This window comes from Dipodomys ordii, unplaced genomic scaffold, assembly GCF_000151885.1.
Source record: "Dipodomys ordii isolate 6190 unplaced genomic scaffold, Dord_2.0 Scaffold4, whole genome shotgun sequence".
In the NCBI taxonomy this organism is placed as follows: Eukaryota; Metazoa; Chordata; class Mammalia; order Rodentia; family Heteromyidae; genus Dipodomys; species Dipodomys ordii.
Window position 1 is genome coordinate 15,812,747 of NW_012267220.1, and position 20,544 is coordinate 15,833,290.

Genomic DNA, 20,544 nt, shown 5'->3' on the forward strand with positions numbered 1-20,544 from the left:
GGCTTCTTTTACTCATTATATTTTCACTGTTTATTCATTTTACAGTATATATCAGTACTTTCATTCTTCCTTTTGGCTAAATAATTTGCCATTGGATAACGATAAAGCAATTTGTTTATCCAGTTGTCATTTAATGGACAATTTGAGTTGAATGCCTTTTGAATACATTATTTTCTGTATTATTTTAGAAGCGTTATTATTGACTGATGATAAATGGGAGTAACATTAAATGTAGTAGATTCTTAATCTTTTTTCTTGCTACCATGTGCCCCTTACCATGTGCCTACCACCAAGGAGTGATTGGAAAACAAGGGATAATGCTTTTTTACATTATTCTTGATCCATATATCATATTACCATTTGTATCTTCCATCTTAGATTTTGCATTTCCAGCAGAATTTACATTCAATGGGGAGAAAACTTATTAGAAGGCAAGTACATTCTCAGGTTTAAGTTTAGAAAGGAACTGAGTCCACTTAGAATGACAGTTCTGCTGACCTCTGTCCCTTTATAAACTCTCAGTTCCTTGTTTAAGTCTTGGGAAATATACTGATGTCTTCCTCTAGAAGGGCTAAAAAAAGTCTCAAGTAACAAGAAACTGAAAAGGTCTTTCCCTTGAATCTATACAACTGACGTTAACTATGAAATCATGTTAATTCCCTCAGCAACCTTAGCAAACAACCCTGGGAGTAAATAATATGGAAATCATTTTTCTCAGTGATAGCTGCACATCCAGAGTCATCTTTTGAATACTTTTGTAAATATTACATATCCAGAGCCATTTTCCCTGTAACTGTGACTGAGATCATTCTTTGGGCTTTATTGTATGGTGGAATTTCAGGCAGTTCTGGGGGATATGGCACTGGGGTATCTTTATTAATGAGTTATTTTTCTTTATCTACAGCATCCTAGATAGAAACAGACCTCAGGATGAACCTTTATGCTCTGTTTCTTGTACATGTGTAACTAGAAAGGTTATCAGGAATGACCATAACAAACAAATTGATCCTTTTGTTCCAAAATGTAGGTGATACTCTGTAAATAATCTTGTGATTTAGTTACTTACAATTTGACATAAAAATTTTCTCTACTCAAGGGTAGAGAACAGTAACTGTTTACTGTTTTACGGTTTACTGTTACTGACAGCCATAGTTTCTTTTTATTAGATACTTGTCTAAATTTGCTGAGGCTTATCATCCTCCTGGCACTAATGGAGCTGATTTCTTCAGTAAAAGCTGGAACTATTCTGTTGCTTTTTTCTGATACAATTAGAGTACTCTACTGTCAGACTTTATTGGTGTTTAAATAACTGTCTTCAAATTGCTCTCAGTAAAATGTATGAAAAGATGCCTAAGGTAGCGAATGTGTTTTAGTTTGACTCAGCTGCATATTTTTAAAGGGAATAAAGTCATTAGACTCAGCTTGGTTGCAGTGTTTTAAAAAACAAAACAACAACAACAACAAACCCTTGAAGATGGTATTTATAGTTCTAGAAAGGTTTGATTATTTTCTGTGTCAGCATGAAGTACTTTCACAGTAGGATTATAGAGCTGGAAATGCTTCTGTCATATTCTACATTACTAGTGTTGTTTTTAACCCTAGCTCTGTACTGGAGCCTCTTAGGCTTTAACAAAATTACAATTGGACATCACACTGTTTTTTTTATAGCTACTTTCTTTTCTTCTTTTCTAACACCTAAGATGTGGAAGTCAAGATCCAGTGGTTAGTTACACTGATGTAGTAGTTTGATTCTTCCATGGTTTCTAGTAGGAGCAGTGATCAATTTTGTTTACAGCACAGGAGCTAAGAATATGAATGCCACCTTGGTGCAGACTTTAAAGTGCAGCTAGATAGACCTACTACTATTGGTGTGGTGGGGGATGTTGCCATATTCCAGTGAGGCAAACTAGAGTTCAGAATCATTCTAGAGGAAGGACTGAGTATTCCTTTATTATGAAGATAAAGTAGGGTCAAAATACAGAGTAAAGGAGAGAATGAAAGATTCTGTCCTTACAGAACATTTTGCAAATGAGTGAAACCTATTATAATCCAGAAAATATCCAGTGATGCCTATTACTCTATACTTATACAGTTTATTTGTAAGACATAATCCATAGGAAATTCTTTGCTTTTCAGAAAATACCTTTCTGGGCTTCACAGTGAAGAAATTTAAAAATTATTAAGTAGTTGTACAAATTGGTTACAATTCCATAAGTCAGGAATTTTTAAGTAGTTGATTTAGTCAGTCTTTCATCACTGTAACAGAATACCTGAGACAAACAGGGAGGGAGAGAATTTGTTTTGGTTCACAATTTCAGAGGTTTTAGCCTATGATTAATTGGTGTCATTGCTTCTGAGACTCTGCATGGTTATACAGAACATCTTTGTTTTTGTGGCAAAGCAAAAGCTCCTCACCTAAGGGCAGACAGGAAACAGAGACAAGAAGGTGGCAGGAAAAAGATACACACTTCAAAGGCCCAACCCTACTAAGTAGCCAGCCTTTTGAATAGCTCACTCAATATGAGCTCATCAGTGAGTTAACCCATTGAATAACTTAGTGCCTTCATGATCCAAGCATCTGTTAATAGTGTTACCAGCTGGTGTTCAAGACTAACACATGAACCTTGGGAATCATTTTATATCCAGATCAAAGTGGGGGGGGGCATTAGTATTTTTAGAATACTTCCCAATTGATTTTAATATGTAACAGTATTATCTACTTTAAATGAAAAATTCTTCCATATGCTATCCGTCTACAGTCTTGGCTAGGTGTCACAATATATAATTCAGTATATTCTAATTGTTTGACAGCTAGTTTGGATACATGGTAATTCTGTTGAAGAGAATATTGATCAATGAGGACAATCAAAACACTTCATTCTTCTAACATACAATGAACCAAAGGCCCTTTTCTTTCTTTTTTTTTTTAAATCACCTACCTTTCAGAGAGATGTTTAACTTAAAATTTTCCAATCATGGTAAAATTGGCATGTTGGATTAGGTAGGTCTTTATAATGAAGGGATGTTCTTTTCATTGTAGAATGCTTAACAGAATTCCTGGCCTCAGTAGAAGGAGGCCAGTAGTATCTTACCATTGTGATGAATTATTCATAAAGTAGTTCTCAATCAGGGGCAACTTTTTTTTTCCTAAAGGGACATTTAATAATGTCTCAAACATTCTTAGTTGTCACAACTGTTCATACATTAGAGTTCCAGATGTTATTTATCTGCAGAACTGGATATTTGTACTGCTGGAATCTCCCCCATTCCTCTGACATCCAGCCCTTAATTACTACTGTTGTCTTCCCTGCTTTTATAAACTTGACTTTTAGATTTCACAATATTTGCCTTTTGGTGTCTGCCTTGTTTCCTGCAACATAGTATCCTCCATGTTCTCATATGTTGCTGAATAATAGTAAAATATGTATCCCAGGACTGGCTTGGGGGCTCTGTCCTCTGCAAAGACCTAGGCTAATTCCAACTAACTGTTCTGTTGCCTGTAAATTTCATAGTTCTCATTGTCCTGGATGATTCTAGAATGCTATCCATCATACCTGATCCAGGGAGCAGATTGAAGGCAAAGGAAGATGGTGTAATGTATTAGTCCAGGCTATTAAAGAAATTTCTGGAAGCTTCCACATGATATTTCTGCTTAAGTTTTATTGACCAGAATCATTGATATTTATTAGGCAATTGGACACTCTTAGGTCAAGTTGTGTTACTAAGGAGGAAAGAATGATAAAGAGCTGTTTGTACTACTGCACCACAGATCTAATGTATTTTCTGTACAAGCATTGGAAAAATATGAGCTTTCCTAGACTGGACATTTACCAGGGCCTAAGAGATTTCAAGCACATGCTCACAGAAAAACTTGTTCTTTTAAACTACCATTTGCAGAAAATCTTATTTATTGAACACTACTGTTTTATTAATCATTATAATAGCCATGTAAGTTAAATACTACCATTTCTATTTTGTGATCAAAGAAAGTAAAGTCACTTGCCCAGGATCTCAAAGCCAGTGAGTGAATAGAGCTGGGGTTTGAACTCAGCTCTGCCTGACTTCAAATTTAAAGAAGAATGGCCTGTTAGCCAGGCAGAAAACAGCAATGACACATGGCCACACCCTTGTGGGGTTCCCACCAAGTATAGAGGTAACGATCTACTGTGAGTTGTGGCTCTCATCCAAAGTACCATTGTCTATTGTTAAGATACTAATAGATTATCAAAGCAACAAGTAGTAGTAAAATTAGAGTTGCCTTTGCTTATCACTGTTACATTTCATTTTTTACCAATCCAGTCTTCATTAGATTTTTGTGTGTATGTGCCAGTTCAGGCCTGGGAACTGTCCTTTCACTCTTTTGACCATGGCTAGCAATCTACCACCTGAGCCACAGCTCCACTTCTGTCTTGCTGGTTAATTAGAGATAAGAAGTCTCAAGGAGGGGGAGGGGATGGGAAGGGATAGTAAGGAGAAACAAAGGAGGTGGCAACAAGTTTGCTTGATAAGAAATGTACTCATTACCTTGCCCATGTAATTGTAACCCCTCTGTATGGTATTTTCACAATAAAAAAAAAAAAGAGATCTCAGGAGTTTCTTTGGACTGGCTTAAAACTTCAGATCTCAGCTTCCTGAGTAGCTAGGACTCCAGAGGATCTCAGCCTCTTGAGGAGCAATGATTACAGCACCTGGCCTTCATTGGGCTTTTCAGTTCTATATTTCTTTTTTCCATTCTTTCTTTTTATGTTGTGTTTGTTTTCTTTTTTTTTTTTTTGGTCGGCTGTGGGGCTTGAACTCTGGGCCTGGGCGCTGTTCCTCAGCTCTTCAGCTCAAGGCGAGCACTCTACCACTTGAGCTACAGCGCCACTTCCGGTTTTCTGGTGGTTTATTGGAGATAGGAGTCTCACCATCTCTCCTGCCCGGGCTGGCTTTGAACCTCGATCCTCAGATCTCAGCCTCCTGAGTAGCTAGGATTACAGGCGTGAGCCACCAGCGCCCAGCTGTTTTCATTTTTTAATAGAGGATCTCCTTATTAAGATTAGAACTGTATAGTACAAGCTGGCCCTGCATTTAGTCATCTTCTTCCTTATACCTTCTAAGTGCTGAAATTATAACAATGTGCCACCATGCTGTTCAGATTTATTTATTTCAGATTTATTTAGGTAGTAAAATAGAAATTATGAAACTATATAGTACAGATGAAACTTGAACCAAAAACTTTAGAAAAAAATAAAAATGTACTCATTACCTGACTTACATAACTGTAACCCCTCAGTTAACATCATTTCTACAATAACAATAAAACATATTTTTTTAAAAAGACAAAGGATATTGGGCATCAGTAGCTCCAACCTATAATCCTAGCTACTCAGGAACCTGAGATCTGAGGATCATGGTTTAAAGCTAGCTTGGGCAAGAAAGTCTATGAGAATCTACTATTCAATTAACCACCAAAAAGCCAGAAATGGAGCTGTGGCTCAAGTGGTAGGCACTAGCCTTGAACAAAATAGCTCATGGATAGTGCCCAGGTCCTGAGTTCAAGCCTCAGGACCAGCACACACAAAAAAGAAGGGTGCTTGATATGTGTGCATAACTATAATCCCAGCATTAGGGTAGCAGAAGTAGGGAGTTTGGGACTGTGTGCTACATAGCAAGACCATGTCTCGAACCAACCAAACAACTAACTAACCAAAAGTAATGAAAGAGTGATGGTTATTTAACTTGAAGATAAAAAGGAAACCACTGAGATTAAGGTGGTGTTTCTGTTTTACTAAAATGAAGCAAGAGGTAAGAGGGTATGGACATAATAAATGGGTTAATTTAAGAGATCATAAGGATGGAGCAGGTTATTGGAGGACTTTGCTAGATATTTCTCTTTAGAAAGTGAATTTTTAACCTCTGAATGGCTTAGGTGCATTTGTACGTGAAGACATTAAATAGTAAAATTCTCAAAATTACATAGTTTTGTGGAGGACTTAAATTATTTGAATTATTTAGTGTTTTGAATAGTGGAAACATATTGTGAATCCTGAGTAATAAAATAAAATTAAGTTGTAAAAGAAGAAATTGAGTGTACCTCAAAACAAACTAATGTATCATGTCAGAAGTCTGAGCACACATGAGCCACCCAGGAAAAATCAGTGTGGGGGACAAGGAGATGGAAAAACATCAAGTATAAAAGAACTCTGACAAGTTTTATGAAAGGGATAATAATAATATGTAATATAATAATAATAAATAATAATATAAGTTTACTTTTAGAAAACTGCAATAAGATGTGAGTCTGCTTATGAAAAACATCCTAAAAGATCTTTTCTTTTACCAAGAAATGGAAGGACATGGACTTCAGTGTGTACTTCCTCCTGTTGGTGGGTGAGAGGCAGCAGAGGGCACAGGAGTGGGAGGCAAACATATCAGATGACACATGTAAGTCCATTTAGAAGGAAAGACAGTTCAAAATTTGTGTGAAATCTACTACCTTTTGCACACTACAAGACAGAAAACACAGCCTCTCATTTCTCCAGTCCAAACTTAAAATACTTCTCATTTGTGCTCCTGACACTCCCTGAGTAACACCATTGAACATATCTCATGAAAAGATAGCTTGGAACCTTTTTATTCTCAGTAGTACACAAAGACAGGAAGTAAAATAAAGATGCATTTTATTTAACCACAATAGTGATGAAATTAAAACATTTAATGACAGCTAAAGTTGACAAGGATGTGGGAAATAGACAATCTCACGTTTACTCATAGGTGAATAAATTACTACCTTTCTGTAACACTAATTTCTACTGTGAAAGTATACATTCCGGTTTATCTATTATTACTGATACTTTAAAGAAATCATCCTGATCTATGGAGAGATTTTCCTTCCCCACCCAGGACTATTTCTTGCAGTTTTATTATAAATGCAGAAAAGCTAGAAATAACCAGAATGCTTCTTTGAGCAATAAAGGTTTGGTTAAAAGGAATGATAAATTTATACAGTGAATTTACATATATTGTTATTTACTCTGCATTCGCATATTTAAATATAATTTCTACTGCTATACTATAAATTAGTTAAAGGAATTCTAAGGCTGTATGTGTATCATAAACTCAGTCTTATAAAGTAGATTTTCACATAGAAAAAAATGAAAGATGACATTGTACCCAATTTTAATAACAGTGGTTAACTTTGGAATAGTGTACTTTGTATATTTTCTTAAGTGAACATATGCTACTTAAAAGGAAGGATTGAGGAAATAAAGATTGGCTCGGCCTAAGAAAATAAAGTCTGCTCATCCATTTATCAGGCTGGAATAACAGATGCTGGAGCCAGCTATAAAGTTTTCAGGAAACACTGTCTCCCACTCTCCCAATACACACCATGGCTATAAAATGTCATATAATCCCCTTTGAGCTTCCCTAATCACCAAGACACTTAGTTCTTTAAAAGGTTAGACCATCTAACACTAATTCTTTGCAATTGTGTCAGTCACAATGACACATTCTAGTCTTTCTTGGGGAGACTGAGTCAGTTTGACACATTGAGAAGCAGCTTTGATATATAGCCCCAATGCAAAGCTGCAGATGAGCAGTGTGTGGGCTTAATGGCTCATAGTCCTCAAACCCAAGTTGCACAGCCTTACGAGCCAGCCTTTTGTAGAGCTTTTGCATAGCCCTGCTTTGAGTCTATCAGAATGCTGCTTTGTGGCTGATATGTTGGTGCATCCATATAATCCTAGTTTCTTGGGAGCTGAAAACCAGGAACGTTCTGGTTCAAGGACAACCCAGAATAAAAAAAAAAGTTAGTGAGACATAAGCCAGGTCTGAAGGTTCATCCATTGTCCGTAGGAAGCATAGGTAAGAGGATTGCCATCTAAGGCCAGCCTCAGGTGAAAACTCAAGACTTATCTGAAAAGTTGTTAAAAGAGGTCTGAAGGCATGGCTTAAGTGCTTGCTTAGCAAGTACTAGGCTCTGAGTTCAAATTTCAGTACTGTCCCCACCAAAACCACTGATCATTTTGCATTCTATACAAACTTCACTATTCCCTACACCCCAGAGTAACTTTATCTTTTCCTTTATGTGAGGGACCCTATAGTTCTGGTGTGTAACCTCTGGCCCATTGCAAGGGCCATAAACCTGGTTTGTCAGATTGCAGGGATCCTGGTAGGCTTAGGTCTCAGGACAAAGTATGACTACTTTAAAAACAATTGTTTTACAAACACATATGTACCATCTCCCTATATCATACATACCTAAAGAGTCAAAAACAGTAGTAAAGAACAATAATATTAACATTTATTAAGCTCTTACTGTGAATGTAAGTACTGGGTAGATATTTTTAAAGTATTATCTAAAGTATTATTTAAAGCATTATCTAAAATGTTATCAACTCTGTGAGGCAAAATACTACTATTACTGTGTTTGCAGATGAGAACTGTTGAAATTTAGAAAACTTTAGTCATTTTCCTATGTTGACACAGTGTATGTTAGGGATAGGGTTTGAAAATAGGCTCATCTGAATGAGAATGAAGTACTGTGACTGGGTTCTTGGATTAGTACCATAGATAAGAGAAACAGCATTGGCTTAGCTGATTGTAAACATCCTGGCTTGAAGTTGCTTTAATTAAAGCATTCTCCCTAGCCTATGGCAACTCTGAGAACATGCATTTAAAGGTTTTAGGTTTTCATCCGGGTGTGGTGGTTCACACTAGTAATCCCAGCTACTGGAAAGGCAGAGATTGGGAGGATATTTACAAGTATGTCTTCATGATTCTCCTAACATATTCAGCACTAGTAAGGCGATATTTTTTGTAAGAAGAAAGCTGTGTGAATGCTGAGTACTTCTGAATATCTTCCTGGAGTTCTCAGCTTTCAGATGTTATGTATGGTTTTGTTACGAAAAATTAAAATAAAAAAGCCATCCATTTTTTGGGGGGGATGGGGAGCTGGTTGTGGGGTTTGAACTCTGGGGCTAGGCACTCTCCCTGAGCTCTGCAGCTCAAAGCTAGCGCTCTACCAGTTGAGCCACAGCACCACTTCTGGTTTTCTCATGGGTAATTGGAGATAAGAGTCTGATGGACTTTCTTGCCCAGATAAGCCATCCATTTTTGACTTTTCTAAACATGCCAAGTGAAAGTTATTTCAACAAGATGTAACAATCATCTTCAAGTTCCAGTGGGGCAAAGCACTACTAAGAAGGTGTGGTGTATGTAAAGATGAATTGATTCAGGGTCCTTAGATTCCATCCCCTGCCTTTGAGATTATGCTATAAATAATCGGACATAGGAGACTCATGTGGATATAAATAGGTAGGCTTTAAGCAGGATGTTAGGGCCCAGAGTGGAGTGTGAAGAACTCAGAAGTGGATAGAGCAAATATTTTGTTATGAGAGAGAAGATCGGAAGAAAGCTTCAGAGAGGGATGGCCATAAATTGAGTGTTTAAGAGTTAATGGGATTTTAACAGATGTGAAGGCAGTAATGATGACTGTGTATAAGAGAGAGAAAAAAACGAGAGCAAAAGAAGGAGGGAGTCAGCCAAGTTCTGGAGTGTATTTGTTTTGTTTTGTTTTTAATGCAGATGCTAGGGCTTGAACTTGGAGCTTTGAGCTCTCATTCAACATCTTCTTCCATGACTGGATCTCTACCACTTTAGCCATACTTCCAGTTCCAGATTTTTACTGGTTAATTGAAGATAAGGGTCTTTGAGGACTTGTCTGTTCAGGTTGGTCTGAACCTCACAGCCTTCTCATTAGTTCGAATTATAGGTGTGACACAACAGCTCTAGAAGCAGAGTAGCCAGAAGTGATACAGGGCAGTAAATCTGGAAACATTATCTGCTACTAGCCATGATTATATATTTTGAAAAACTTTTGACAAGATTAAGTATTGACCTATATTAAATTTTAGAATAGGAAATTAGTTAATAGCATGAGCTGTAAGCTGAACAACTTTAGTTGTAATTCTGGCTTTAGTACTTAAAAGCAATAGAACATCACATGGATTTCTTAATCCACCTGAATTCCAGTTTTCTCCTCTGCAGTATGGAGATAATTATAGCACCAATTATGAGGATTAAATGAGATCACGTAAATTAAAACATCTAAAAGCAACATGACACCTAATGAAATTTATAAATATTAGCTGGAATTATGTTATAATTTTATGGATTTGCTGAAAAAAAGTTAACTCTTTATTCAGGTAGTGTATATTTTTAAAAATTCTGTTGGTGACTCATTTACTCCAAAAAGATGAATCACGAAGAATATCAAAAGAACAAACTGTTCAGAATATTATGTGTACCTGTTAGGTATTAGGGATGTTAACTCTTGTTAATTTAGTTCACTAATATTTATTGAATATTTACCATATGTTAGTTCCCAGCTTGTACTGGAACAGAAAACAAGACACAAAAGATCTCTTTAAGAGGTTTATCTTTTAGATGGAGAGGAAAAGACAAACATGCCTATATAAAATTTTTATTATAGACTAGACCACAATTTTTATCTGGTACAAAAATGTGTCACCATTTTTTAGGCCACATTAGGCTCTGAAATGACTCAACACATTTTAACAATTTTTGTGGAAATGTGGCTCTTTTAAACAGCAAGGTAAAATAGCAAATGAATCAGCACTCTTACAGAGCAGAAATAATTTAAAATTTCAATGAAGACAGATTGTAATGTGAATTACAAGTACTGGAGAAGACTGGAGGGAAGAAGTAAGTACATGTAGAATCTTCACCTTCCTGAAGGAAGCAGAACGAAAGCAACAACCTAGAGACCACTTTTGAGAAGGCATTGGAGAAACTGATGTGGTTGAAGTCCATGCAGAACCTCTAGGGAAAAAACAAGGGAGCTAGAGTCAATTTGCATGTAGAAAGGATTGGCAGGCTGGAATATAGAGTTACTCCTTTGAAGATGGTGTGAAAATGGTCTTGAAGGAAGGTGATGTGATCAGTGCTCAAGCAAGTTGCCATGATAGACAGTAACATGACACCAGAGAGACTTTAGTCAATTCAGTGACTTACATGTGAGGTTGCCCAAAACAGATGGGTGCCAGAGGGGAGACTAAAAAGAAGGTTATTTAAAGATGGAAAATCCTCCTCTCTCTGCTCTTGTCTAGCTGTTCTCAAGCTCTTTTCTCTCTCTTTCCCAGCTCTCTCTTTGCTAGGCCTTTCCAGCTGTGTGGAGTCTCTCTCTGCTCTCTCTCTCTGCTCTTTTCTAGCTCTCTCTGCTCTCTGCTCTCTCCTTTCTCTCTGCTCTCTCTCTGTTCTTTTCTAGCTCTTTTCTCGCTCTTTCCTCTCTTTCCCAGCTCTTGCTCTTTCCCAGGCCTTTCCCAGCCACGTGGAGTGCCAACCTTGCCTGGTCCCAGCAGGTCTACTGAATAAACCAACCTCTTACCTGAATTAAAAAAAAAAAAGATGGAAAATCCATGAATAAATAAATAGGACTTTGAGATTGATGTTTACTAATAGAATAGATGGCTAAAATAAGATTTTGAGAAAAAAGATGGTATCTGTGTAGAACTGGAGAGGTCAGGAAAGCTTTCAGGCAGGAAAGAAAGTAGTTTGAGTAGCTAAGATATGGACATCAAAGGAGAGACAGAGATGGAGAGGAGTTTGGGAAAAGTTAAAATAATGATTCACAATTCTGCCATTTTAACACAACTGACCCTCCTTCATATCCTAGTTTTTATACTCATTTTGCATTTAAAAAATGTTTTGTACACATTGATTTTCATATAATTATAAGGCTGAGTACTTTACCTTTAATTTGCTCTTTCCCCAGAGCTTCCTGAAAGCAGGGACCATATTGATGTTGTTTATTATGCCTTTGTGTCCAGAAAATAGGAAAATACTAACATATGTCCACTGAAAGCAGTTCTGACCCCCTACATTATTTTCATACTTTTCTTTATAAAAATTGCTACCACAGATACGTATATGATATTTTTGGTGGTTTTGCTTCTGTTACATTGTTTCCTTATGATGAATTCTCAAAATTAAAATTTTCAAGGTTGGAATTGCTGTGGTTAGACATGGAATCTATTAGCAGAACATCCAGATGCCAATGTAAGGTGCTATTAGAAGACATGCTTTGAAGTTTGGTGAAAATTAGTCCCCAAGGTTAAATTAAGGACTTGATTAGAAGATATTGGGCTTTGATAAGTCTAGGTTTGTGTATGTTTCTTATAAGCCATTTCCTTGTCCATTTAGTAACTGGCAGGAAAATTCATACAGTGAACTGTTTTTGTGCTTGCCATTATTTGGAGGAATGAAAGCACCTAAATACTTCCTGTTTTGTGACTGCACCATCTTTAGTCTGCAGTCTCTCTCTCTCTCATATTTCCTGAAGGATGAAAGTAAATATTGTACCTTTGTCCCATGTATCTTTGTTTCATAGAAGACAAAAAGCAAAGGGTAAGGACAGAAGGTTACAAGTGCTTCTTTAATGGCATCTGCTGCCCTGGTATTTCTTATTTTAGTTCCTCTGCTAGAAGTGTATCAGATGGCCATCACTCAACACTAAGGAGAAGGGTAGCATTTTTGGCTGGACGTATTGTTTTTCCTGATAGAACTGTCATTCCTTTAAGGTAGGAAGGAGGAAGGATGGATGGATGTTGGACAGGCACATGGTGTCTGCCACAATCTTCAGGTGACAGACCAACAAAGCTCCTAATAGCCAGCTCTTGGGTTGGTGTGAGGAAGACATTGATATTTATGTTGCACATATGAAGAACAAAAGATGCAAATTTGAGAGGAGTCTACAAATAGCTCTGACTTTGATGAATTTGTTTCTCTCCTTTGGATTTCAGTTGAAAAGCAAAAAGGACATATGATATTTTGTTCTTTAAAAGTCAGCAAATGTAGCATTGAATTCTAGAATATTGCAAAAGTGTACATTCACAGTAAGGGTTAATGATAAATGACTTTATTGTTGGCAGACTTTAGTTATTGAAATTAAGGGCTAAGAAACACTCAGGGCAGATCACTTTGGTTAAGGAAATACCTAATAACCATTGTCTGGCCCTTAGGAACTGTCTTTATAAAACCCAGCTGCGTATGCTTAACAGAGCCACAGTTCCAGGATATATTAAATATTTAAAATGTAAAATTTTGTTTATTTTTCCTGACTCAGGTCTTTTAGTCATCTACGCATATACTTGGTGATTTAATTTAATAGTTCTCAGCTCTCACTGCAAATTAGAATTGAGAGAGTTTTAGAAAAAAAAATTGATGCTGGAGTCTCAATGCAGACATTCTAACTTTTTTTTTTTTTGGTCCGGTCGTGGGGCTGAACTCTGGGCCTGGGCACTGTCCCTCAGCTTTTCAGCTCAAGGCTAGCACTCTACCACTTGAGCCACAGCGCCACTTCTGGCTTTTTTCTTTTTGCTTATGTGGTGCTGAGGAATCGAACCCAGGGCCTCATGTATGCAAGGCAAGCACTCTACCACTGAGCCACCTTCCCAGCCCCAGACATTCTAACTTTTGGGTTGGCCTGGTCTTATAAGTGAGAAGTAATGAAGGAGTACATTGAAGCAGGGGTAGTAGGGCTAGAGGAGAGGGGATAACTTTGAGAACTATTTAGGAAGCATTTTCTGGTTGAACTGTCTGCACACATGGAAATGTTCTTATTCCTACTGTCTAGTGTGGTCCAGAAATCACGTGACTATTGAGCACTGTGACTATTGGCTAGTGTGACTAAATAACTACAAGGTTTTTTTTTTGTTTTTTTGATTTTTGTTTTTGAGATAGGATCTCATTATTGTCTCTGTACTTAAGGCAGACCTAAATGTTGGGATTACAGGTTCGCACTACTGCACCTGGCAGTGTGCATAATTTTGATGAGATGAGGCAGGATTCACAGCTCCTATGTTATATTTGCTTAGTATAAATGCAGTGTAGTGATGTCTCTGAAAATAGTTTTTTCTTACTATTTAATCTCTCTCTTTCTCTTTCTAACACCAGGTATCAGATTGTAGTAGAAATAATTCAAGCGACTACAATTAGCAGCTTTCCCCAACTGAAGAGACACAAGGGTAAGAACCAGTTTATTCTGTTATATATTTGAAAGGTTCTGGGTCTATCCATAGTCTCTGTCTCCTATCAGATCTTTAGCAAATAATGAACATTCTTCTGACTTACATTTCAATATCACAGTAGTTAAATAAGCTAGACTTGAGTGCCTCACATCTGTAATCCTAGCTACTCAGGAGGCTAAGATCTGAGGATTGCATTTTGAAGCCAGCCAGGGAGGAAAGTTCATGAGATTCTTATCTCCATTTAACCAAAACTGCAGCTTGAGTGATAGATTGCTAGCCTTGAGCAAAAAAGTTCAGGAATGGCATCCAGGCTCTTGGGAGCAAGCCTCAGGAGCACTGCAGGCGTGTATGCGTGTGCGTACACACGTGCGTGTGCATGCACGCACACACATACACACCCTAATATTAAAAAAGTAAATGATATTTTATTCTCAAGAATCTTGGTTTGCATTTTTAAAATTCTCTTACAACTTTTTTTATGTGTAAGTCATTGATTTTATAAGGTTGGAGTGCTTGGCTGTGTAATATTTCTCTTTTGATTTTAAATGAAACATGACTACATACTTTTTCTTACACTGAAATTGAAACTTGATATTTGTTATTTGTTCATCTTTTAGTCTTAAAGCATTATATTGATAAACAACCCCAGCAAGTTGTTTAATATTCACTTCATCTTCCCCATGAAATATTGTTAATAGCTTTTCTTTATTTCTACATTTGGGTTCTGGATTTACTTTGTCTCTTGTTTATTTCTTTTCAAATGAAGTGAGACTTTTACTGAGGCAGGATTCTGAGGAAGGGCTAGGCATGAGGATAGCTTTCAGTCCTTGTAGTTGGCCTCATGTTAGCATATGCACCTTTGTATATGTGGAGTTGGAGAACATGCAGAGAAAATCTTGTTTTGCTCTTAAAACTTGTATATGAAACTTTCACAAAAATCTTCATACCCACTCAAGTCCTTGTCAGGGAGCAGAAAGCTAAATTATGAGTAGTTGATCCAAAACTTCTTAGATCTGTTCTTTCCCCAAGTTTCTAGTTAGCACAGAAAGACAAAAGAAATGTCTCAAGACTTATAACCATGAGGCACTAACTGAGGTAGGAACTATTAGAAGGGAAGTGGTCAAATGTCATTCAGTGGAAAAATGGATCAAGAAAATGTAACACACACAGTGGAATTTTTATTCATCTGTCAGGAAAAAATATATTACATCATCTGTAGGGAAAATGGATGGGCTTGAAGAAAACATTGTTAAGTAAAGTAAGTCAGGCTCAGAGAGACAAAGGCCACATGTTTTTTCTCATGTGGAAGTGTCATAAGCATATATGCTCATATATATCAACTAAAGTATGGTGTACCTAGGGGAAGATTGCAGTGGTATAACTCCTTTGAATAACTAACTTATACCTTAACAAAATGAATCCCAAGAAGCTAGAATTTGTGGCATCAGGTAGGGTATCAAGGAGAAGAAGGTAGAGAAATGGAGAAAGAAAGGGTGGGTGAATGCAGTCATAATATTCAATGTGTATATCTATCTATCTATCTAATAAAATGGAACTGGGAAATTTGAGAGATTGATCAAGATGTAATATACTCATAAACTGACATGTTAAAATGAAACCTCCCTGTATAACTACTTAATGATAATAAAAAATAAAATTGAAAATATTTTTAGAAAGGAGCTGAAGGTAGAGGGTATGAATTGACACCAATTCTTAATTTCTGCCTATGAGTGAAACTTTTATTGAACACCTGTTTTTTACATGCTAATGATACAAAGGTAAACAAAACAGTGTTACTTTAGATGTGATATGTGCCTCAGAGAAAAACAAAGTATGGGTTTGGGGGATGAATGCAGTGGTAGGAAATGCTAGTTCAGCTAGAGCCCAGGCTGATTTTTGTATTCAAATGGTGTGTTAAGGAAGAACTAACCCCTATCTGACCCTTGGCCAGCATTGAGCTGGGGAAAGAAGGGCAAGTATAAATCCCTAGGCCTAAACTTGCAGGCTGTGTGAGGAAGCTTAAGTGGCTCTGAAAGGTCCCAGGAAATCTGATGGGTGACAGGCACCGTTCCTCTCCTTATTCTCATTTTTATTGCAAGACAGTTGCTTCAGTTTCAACAGTTTGACAGATACTTTAAGGAGAATACTGGATTACCTCTCACCACCATTATTTTCCCTATAGGTCTTATTAAAAGACAGGTTACGTAGGTTTACTGACAAGGCTAAGCAAGGTCTCTGTCTGCTCATTAGAAAATGCGTGGTTCCCCTGGCTACTCCTGCCATGGTGTCTGCTTATTTCTTAAATAGGCTTTTCACTGAAATGGAGTGACACTTTAGATTATGAAATTTCAGACTTTTGATGTGGTAGTCCCATTTGCTCTTTCAAAAAAAAAAAAAAGGAACCAGACTTGAGTTGAAAAGCAAGGTAAATAATTTTGAGTTTCTGGTCAGTTTTGAGGTGATTTTCAGGTAAGTACTAATGAGAATTGTTGCCAGTTTCATCTTGCCTGCTAAAGCACCCTTAACTCATTTTAAACCTTGATTAATCATTAAGTAAATACATAACCTCTTTCTGGAACCTTCCCATCAAGAGGATTTGGTGAAACTTCTATTTCAATGTGTAAGAACAGTGAAAGGCTGGTCTTTCAGGGTGCATATTGGCTGAGGAATGGAGGCCGTCAAGTATGTTTTAGTAGTGAGGCAGTCCCCCTTTCTTACCTTCATGATCTGGGCCTTAAGAAGATCTGTGGATCCTGGGGAGAGAATGAGAACCTCTGAGGAGTCAGGGAAAGGGAGCTTGTGCAGCCTTGCCCTCTCCATGGTCACACAGTTGCCTCTTTATCTTCTCACTGGAAGTGGAGTGTAGCAGATTTGATAGTGTCTGCAGACATTTTTGGTTGTCATATCTGGGAGCAAGGATGCTACTGGCATCTAGTGGTAGAGCCAGGGATGCTACTAAAATTTCTACTACTCTACTACATTAATCTCTGCTACTATACACAGCACAGCACCCCACAGCTCACCATACAATCTGTTGAAAATGTTGCTGTTGGTAAATCCCTTAGAACATGGTATCATGCTACCAGAGAACAGTCTACTGTCTACAATTTTTATACTTCAAAACCACAGCGGTAGATACTCTTGTACTCTTTCTGGAGTCACCAATCTGTACTGTAAGCTACATTGTACTCTTGTGTCTCATGAAAGAAAGCACCCAACAGTTGCTCTTGGGTGTTTTATTCGAGGCCGTTCATTGCCTCAAGGAAGAACTTACACTGGACAGAAGACTTATAGGAAAATACTTTCTATGATATGTCCACAGAAATTTATTGTAATGTCATTATAGCCAGAAGGATTCACCTAAATGTCTAATTGAAATGTGTTGAGCAGATTAACCCATATTCTTTTGTTGTAATCTCAGTAGAAACTAGACTGTCTAAGAGAAAGAATATTCTATCACTTGTACATTCATCCTGGCACAACTTAAAGGAGCCACTGTAGTCCACCACTGTTTGTTATCTTGACTTCTGTTTTAAACTAGATTAAGTGTTGTGTGATTAACCCAGTTTTAACAATGACAGCATTACTACTTAGGACTGTAGAAGAATAGCTCTGAGTCTGGCTTGAGTTGGGTCACAGCATGTTGCCGCACACCCACTGCTTATACTTTTCTTGACATGAATATTTCTTCAATGAATGGGCTTTAAGGCCAAAAGAAACGTATTCATCTTCATTGCTGGATTTATAGGGATTTTTTTTTCATGCCAGAAGCATAGATGCAAGAGTTAGTTCTGTGTTAGCCATTTAATTCTGAACATGATTTTCATTTTCTGAGGCAAAATAAGCAGAATTGTCTGTGTAACAAGCAGTGATTACATTTGTTACTGTCAAGCTTTGTGATCAGACAGTGGTATTGTATTACCCTTTAACACAGAGAACTGCATTCACGTGAGAAGGCTACATTCAAGCAAAGTGGGAAAATATTCTCAGCCTTGCAGCTGGATTTTAGGGGAAGATTTATTCTCTTATTCTTCCATCTCTTTGGAACTTGCTTCTAGTTTTTGTTCTTTAGAACAGCTTTTAAGCTTTCTTGGGAGGAAGAAGAATGTGGTGGTTGATAGACGAATGTCAATTTCCTCCTGGATCTCTTTCTCATTATTAGCATGTTTTAAGTCCAAACTAAAATTAAGTTCCAGGTTTGTTGTGTAAAACAATTTTTGGCCCTAAAGTTTTAGGTTAGTTTAAATGTTACACACAGTTTTACAGTTTAAAGATACATGTTTTGAAAGCAAACATTTTTCTGAAAATTTGGCCTTTCCAGGCAAGTGTTTCTCACACACAAAGTATCTTACTTTGCAATAATCTTATTTGGGGCAAACTACAGTTACTTTTTTTCTTTTACAAAGGGACTCCAACATACTAATTTTTTCCTGTTGAGATAAATGCTGTTAGTGAGTTCTTTGGCCATTCAAGCATAGGGTAGGTTCAGAAGCCATTATTGAAGTCAAATGAAAAACATTTCAGTGAATATGGGAAAACATTCCATAATTTTTGGCAGCACATTGAATAATATTTTCTATTGACCTGTGACTCTTTGTGGTAAGTACTTTTCTGACAGGTAAACATGTTTTATGATACTGTGTGCAAGTTTTTAACTTGGTGTTTGAGACTCAAAGACCAATTTTTTTCATCCCAGGCAAGTTTTTTAGATTCTAGCATGAAAGGAAATCAAAGACAATGAACAATTAAAAGTATAATGTGAGTCTGGGTGCCCCTGGCTCATGCCTGTAATCCTAGCTACTCAGAAGTGTGAGATGAGAGGATTTGAAGCCAGCCTAGGCAGGCAAATTGCAGAGACTCTTATTTCCAATTAACCAGAAAAAAGCCAGAAGTGAGGTATAGATATTTCAAGTGGTAGAGTTCCAGCTGTAAAAGAAGAGGCATAGTCAGAGCTTAAGGTCTTGCATTCAAGCCTCAGTACCAGCACACACACACAAATGTGTAAGATGGGTTATGCAAGTTCCATTAAGCTGACATGAGATTCTAACCTAGGCTTTAAGAAAAATACTTTCACAAGACTCTGCAAAACTTGGCATGACTCAGAAGTCAAGATATCTTATAAATATGTTAGAAACAATAGCAAGAAAGAAAAAAACACTTGTGTCCTTATCTTGGGGTTCATTTTGCCTAACATCATCTTATCTAACCTTTTCAGCTTGTCTCAGACATATACTAGTTATTGCAAATAAGGGAAACCATGGGACCTATGTTTCTTTGGGCCTGGCTCTTTGTATGTCCCTCCCCCATGATATCACCCCTGTTTTCGCTGTATTTGATGTTGGTATAATTTGGGGAGGGGAAGGGAAAAAAACAAATTGTTTAAATAGGAATACAGGTGGACCCATTGCAACAATGAGATGTACAAAATGCTATGTTGAAAAATGAACTTTACAACTTTGGTGGAGCTGGGGGGTATAGTCGTGGAGATGGGAGGGCAGGGATGGTAGGGGGAAAACAAAGGAGGAGACAACAATGCTTGATAAGAAATGTACTTATTACTTTGCTCATGTAATTGTAACCCTTCTGTATGGTATTTTTAAAATAAAAAACTTATTAAATAAAATTTTTAAAAAATATCATATGTTAGCTAGGTACCAGTGGCTCACACGGTGTAATCCTAGCTACCCAGGAGATTGAGGACTGAGGATTACAGTTTGAAGCCAGAAAAGTCCCTGTGAGACTCTCATATCTATCAACCATTCAAACCCTGGAAGTGGCTCAGTCAAAGTGGTAGAGCAATATCCTTGAGCAAAAGAGCTCAGGAACAGTGCCCAGGCTCTGAGTTCAAGTCCCATGACTGATTTAAAAAAAAAAGCATAGTAAAACAGAACTAGTTACAAGTTGGAGTGAGATTCTGATCTTTGTGAGCTACGTCACCTACAGATATTTATGAATATTAGTAGTCAATATTTTGGGATATTCCTTCACCTCATTATGTGCCAGATCATGGTGATGGATGTTCATTCCCAGCATTGTGTTCTGATTGGCTGGTGCCACAGTAGATTTACCTATACATAATCAAAGTCTGAGGTCAGGCCTCTTCACTTTCCCAGGGATATGAAGATCCCAAGAAAATGTTCACTTGGTCATTTGTTTTGTAAAACTTTCTCCAAATAAAATGCTTTCTGCCTGACAGAAAATGAGTACCCAATAAATACATGGTTGTAAAAGAATATGCATACCTGCACACCTATACAAAGCCATCAAATAGAGGTACAAAGGGTGAACAAATGCAGCATTGATACTGGACACTATGTTGAAAATGAACTATACAATTTATGAGTGGAGACAGGAGGGAAAAACTGGGAGCGAGTTAGAAAAGGGGTGCCATTTTCCAAAAGGAAATGTGCTCTTGGAGGGGAGGGTAACAGTGGGAGGGAGATGAGAAGGGATGGGAAGGGGAAACAAAGGAGGAGGCAACAATGCTTGATAAGAAATGTACTCATTACCT

At 37.3% G+C, this 20,544-nt stretch overlaps 1 protein-coding gene across 1 annotated transcript in view; it reads left to right on the top strand.

Moving 5' to 3' along the window:
- Window positions 1-20,544, top strand: part of Snx25 (sorting nexin 25) — a 68,853-nt gene that overhangs the window by 13,311 nt on the left and 34,998 nt on the right. The window contains exons 5-6 of the mRNA XM_013023920.1: window positions 13,960-14,030; window positions 16,627-16,715. Coding sequence (XP_012879374.1) covers window positions 13,960-14,030; window positions 16,627-16,715 — 160 coding nt within the window. The remainder of the gene's footprint in view (window positions 1-13,959; window positions 14,031-16,626; window positions 16,716-20,544) is intronic.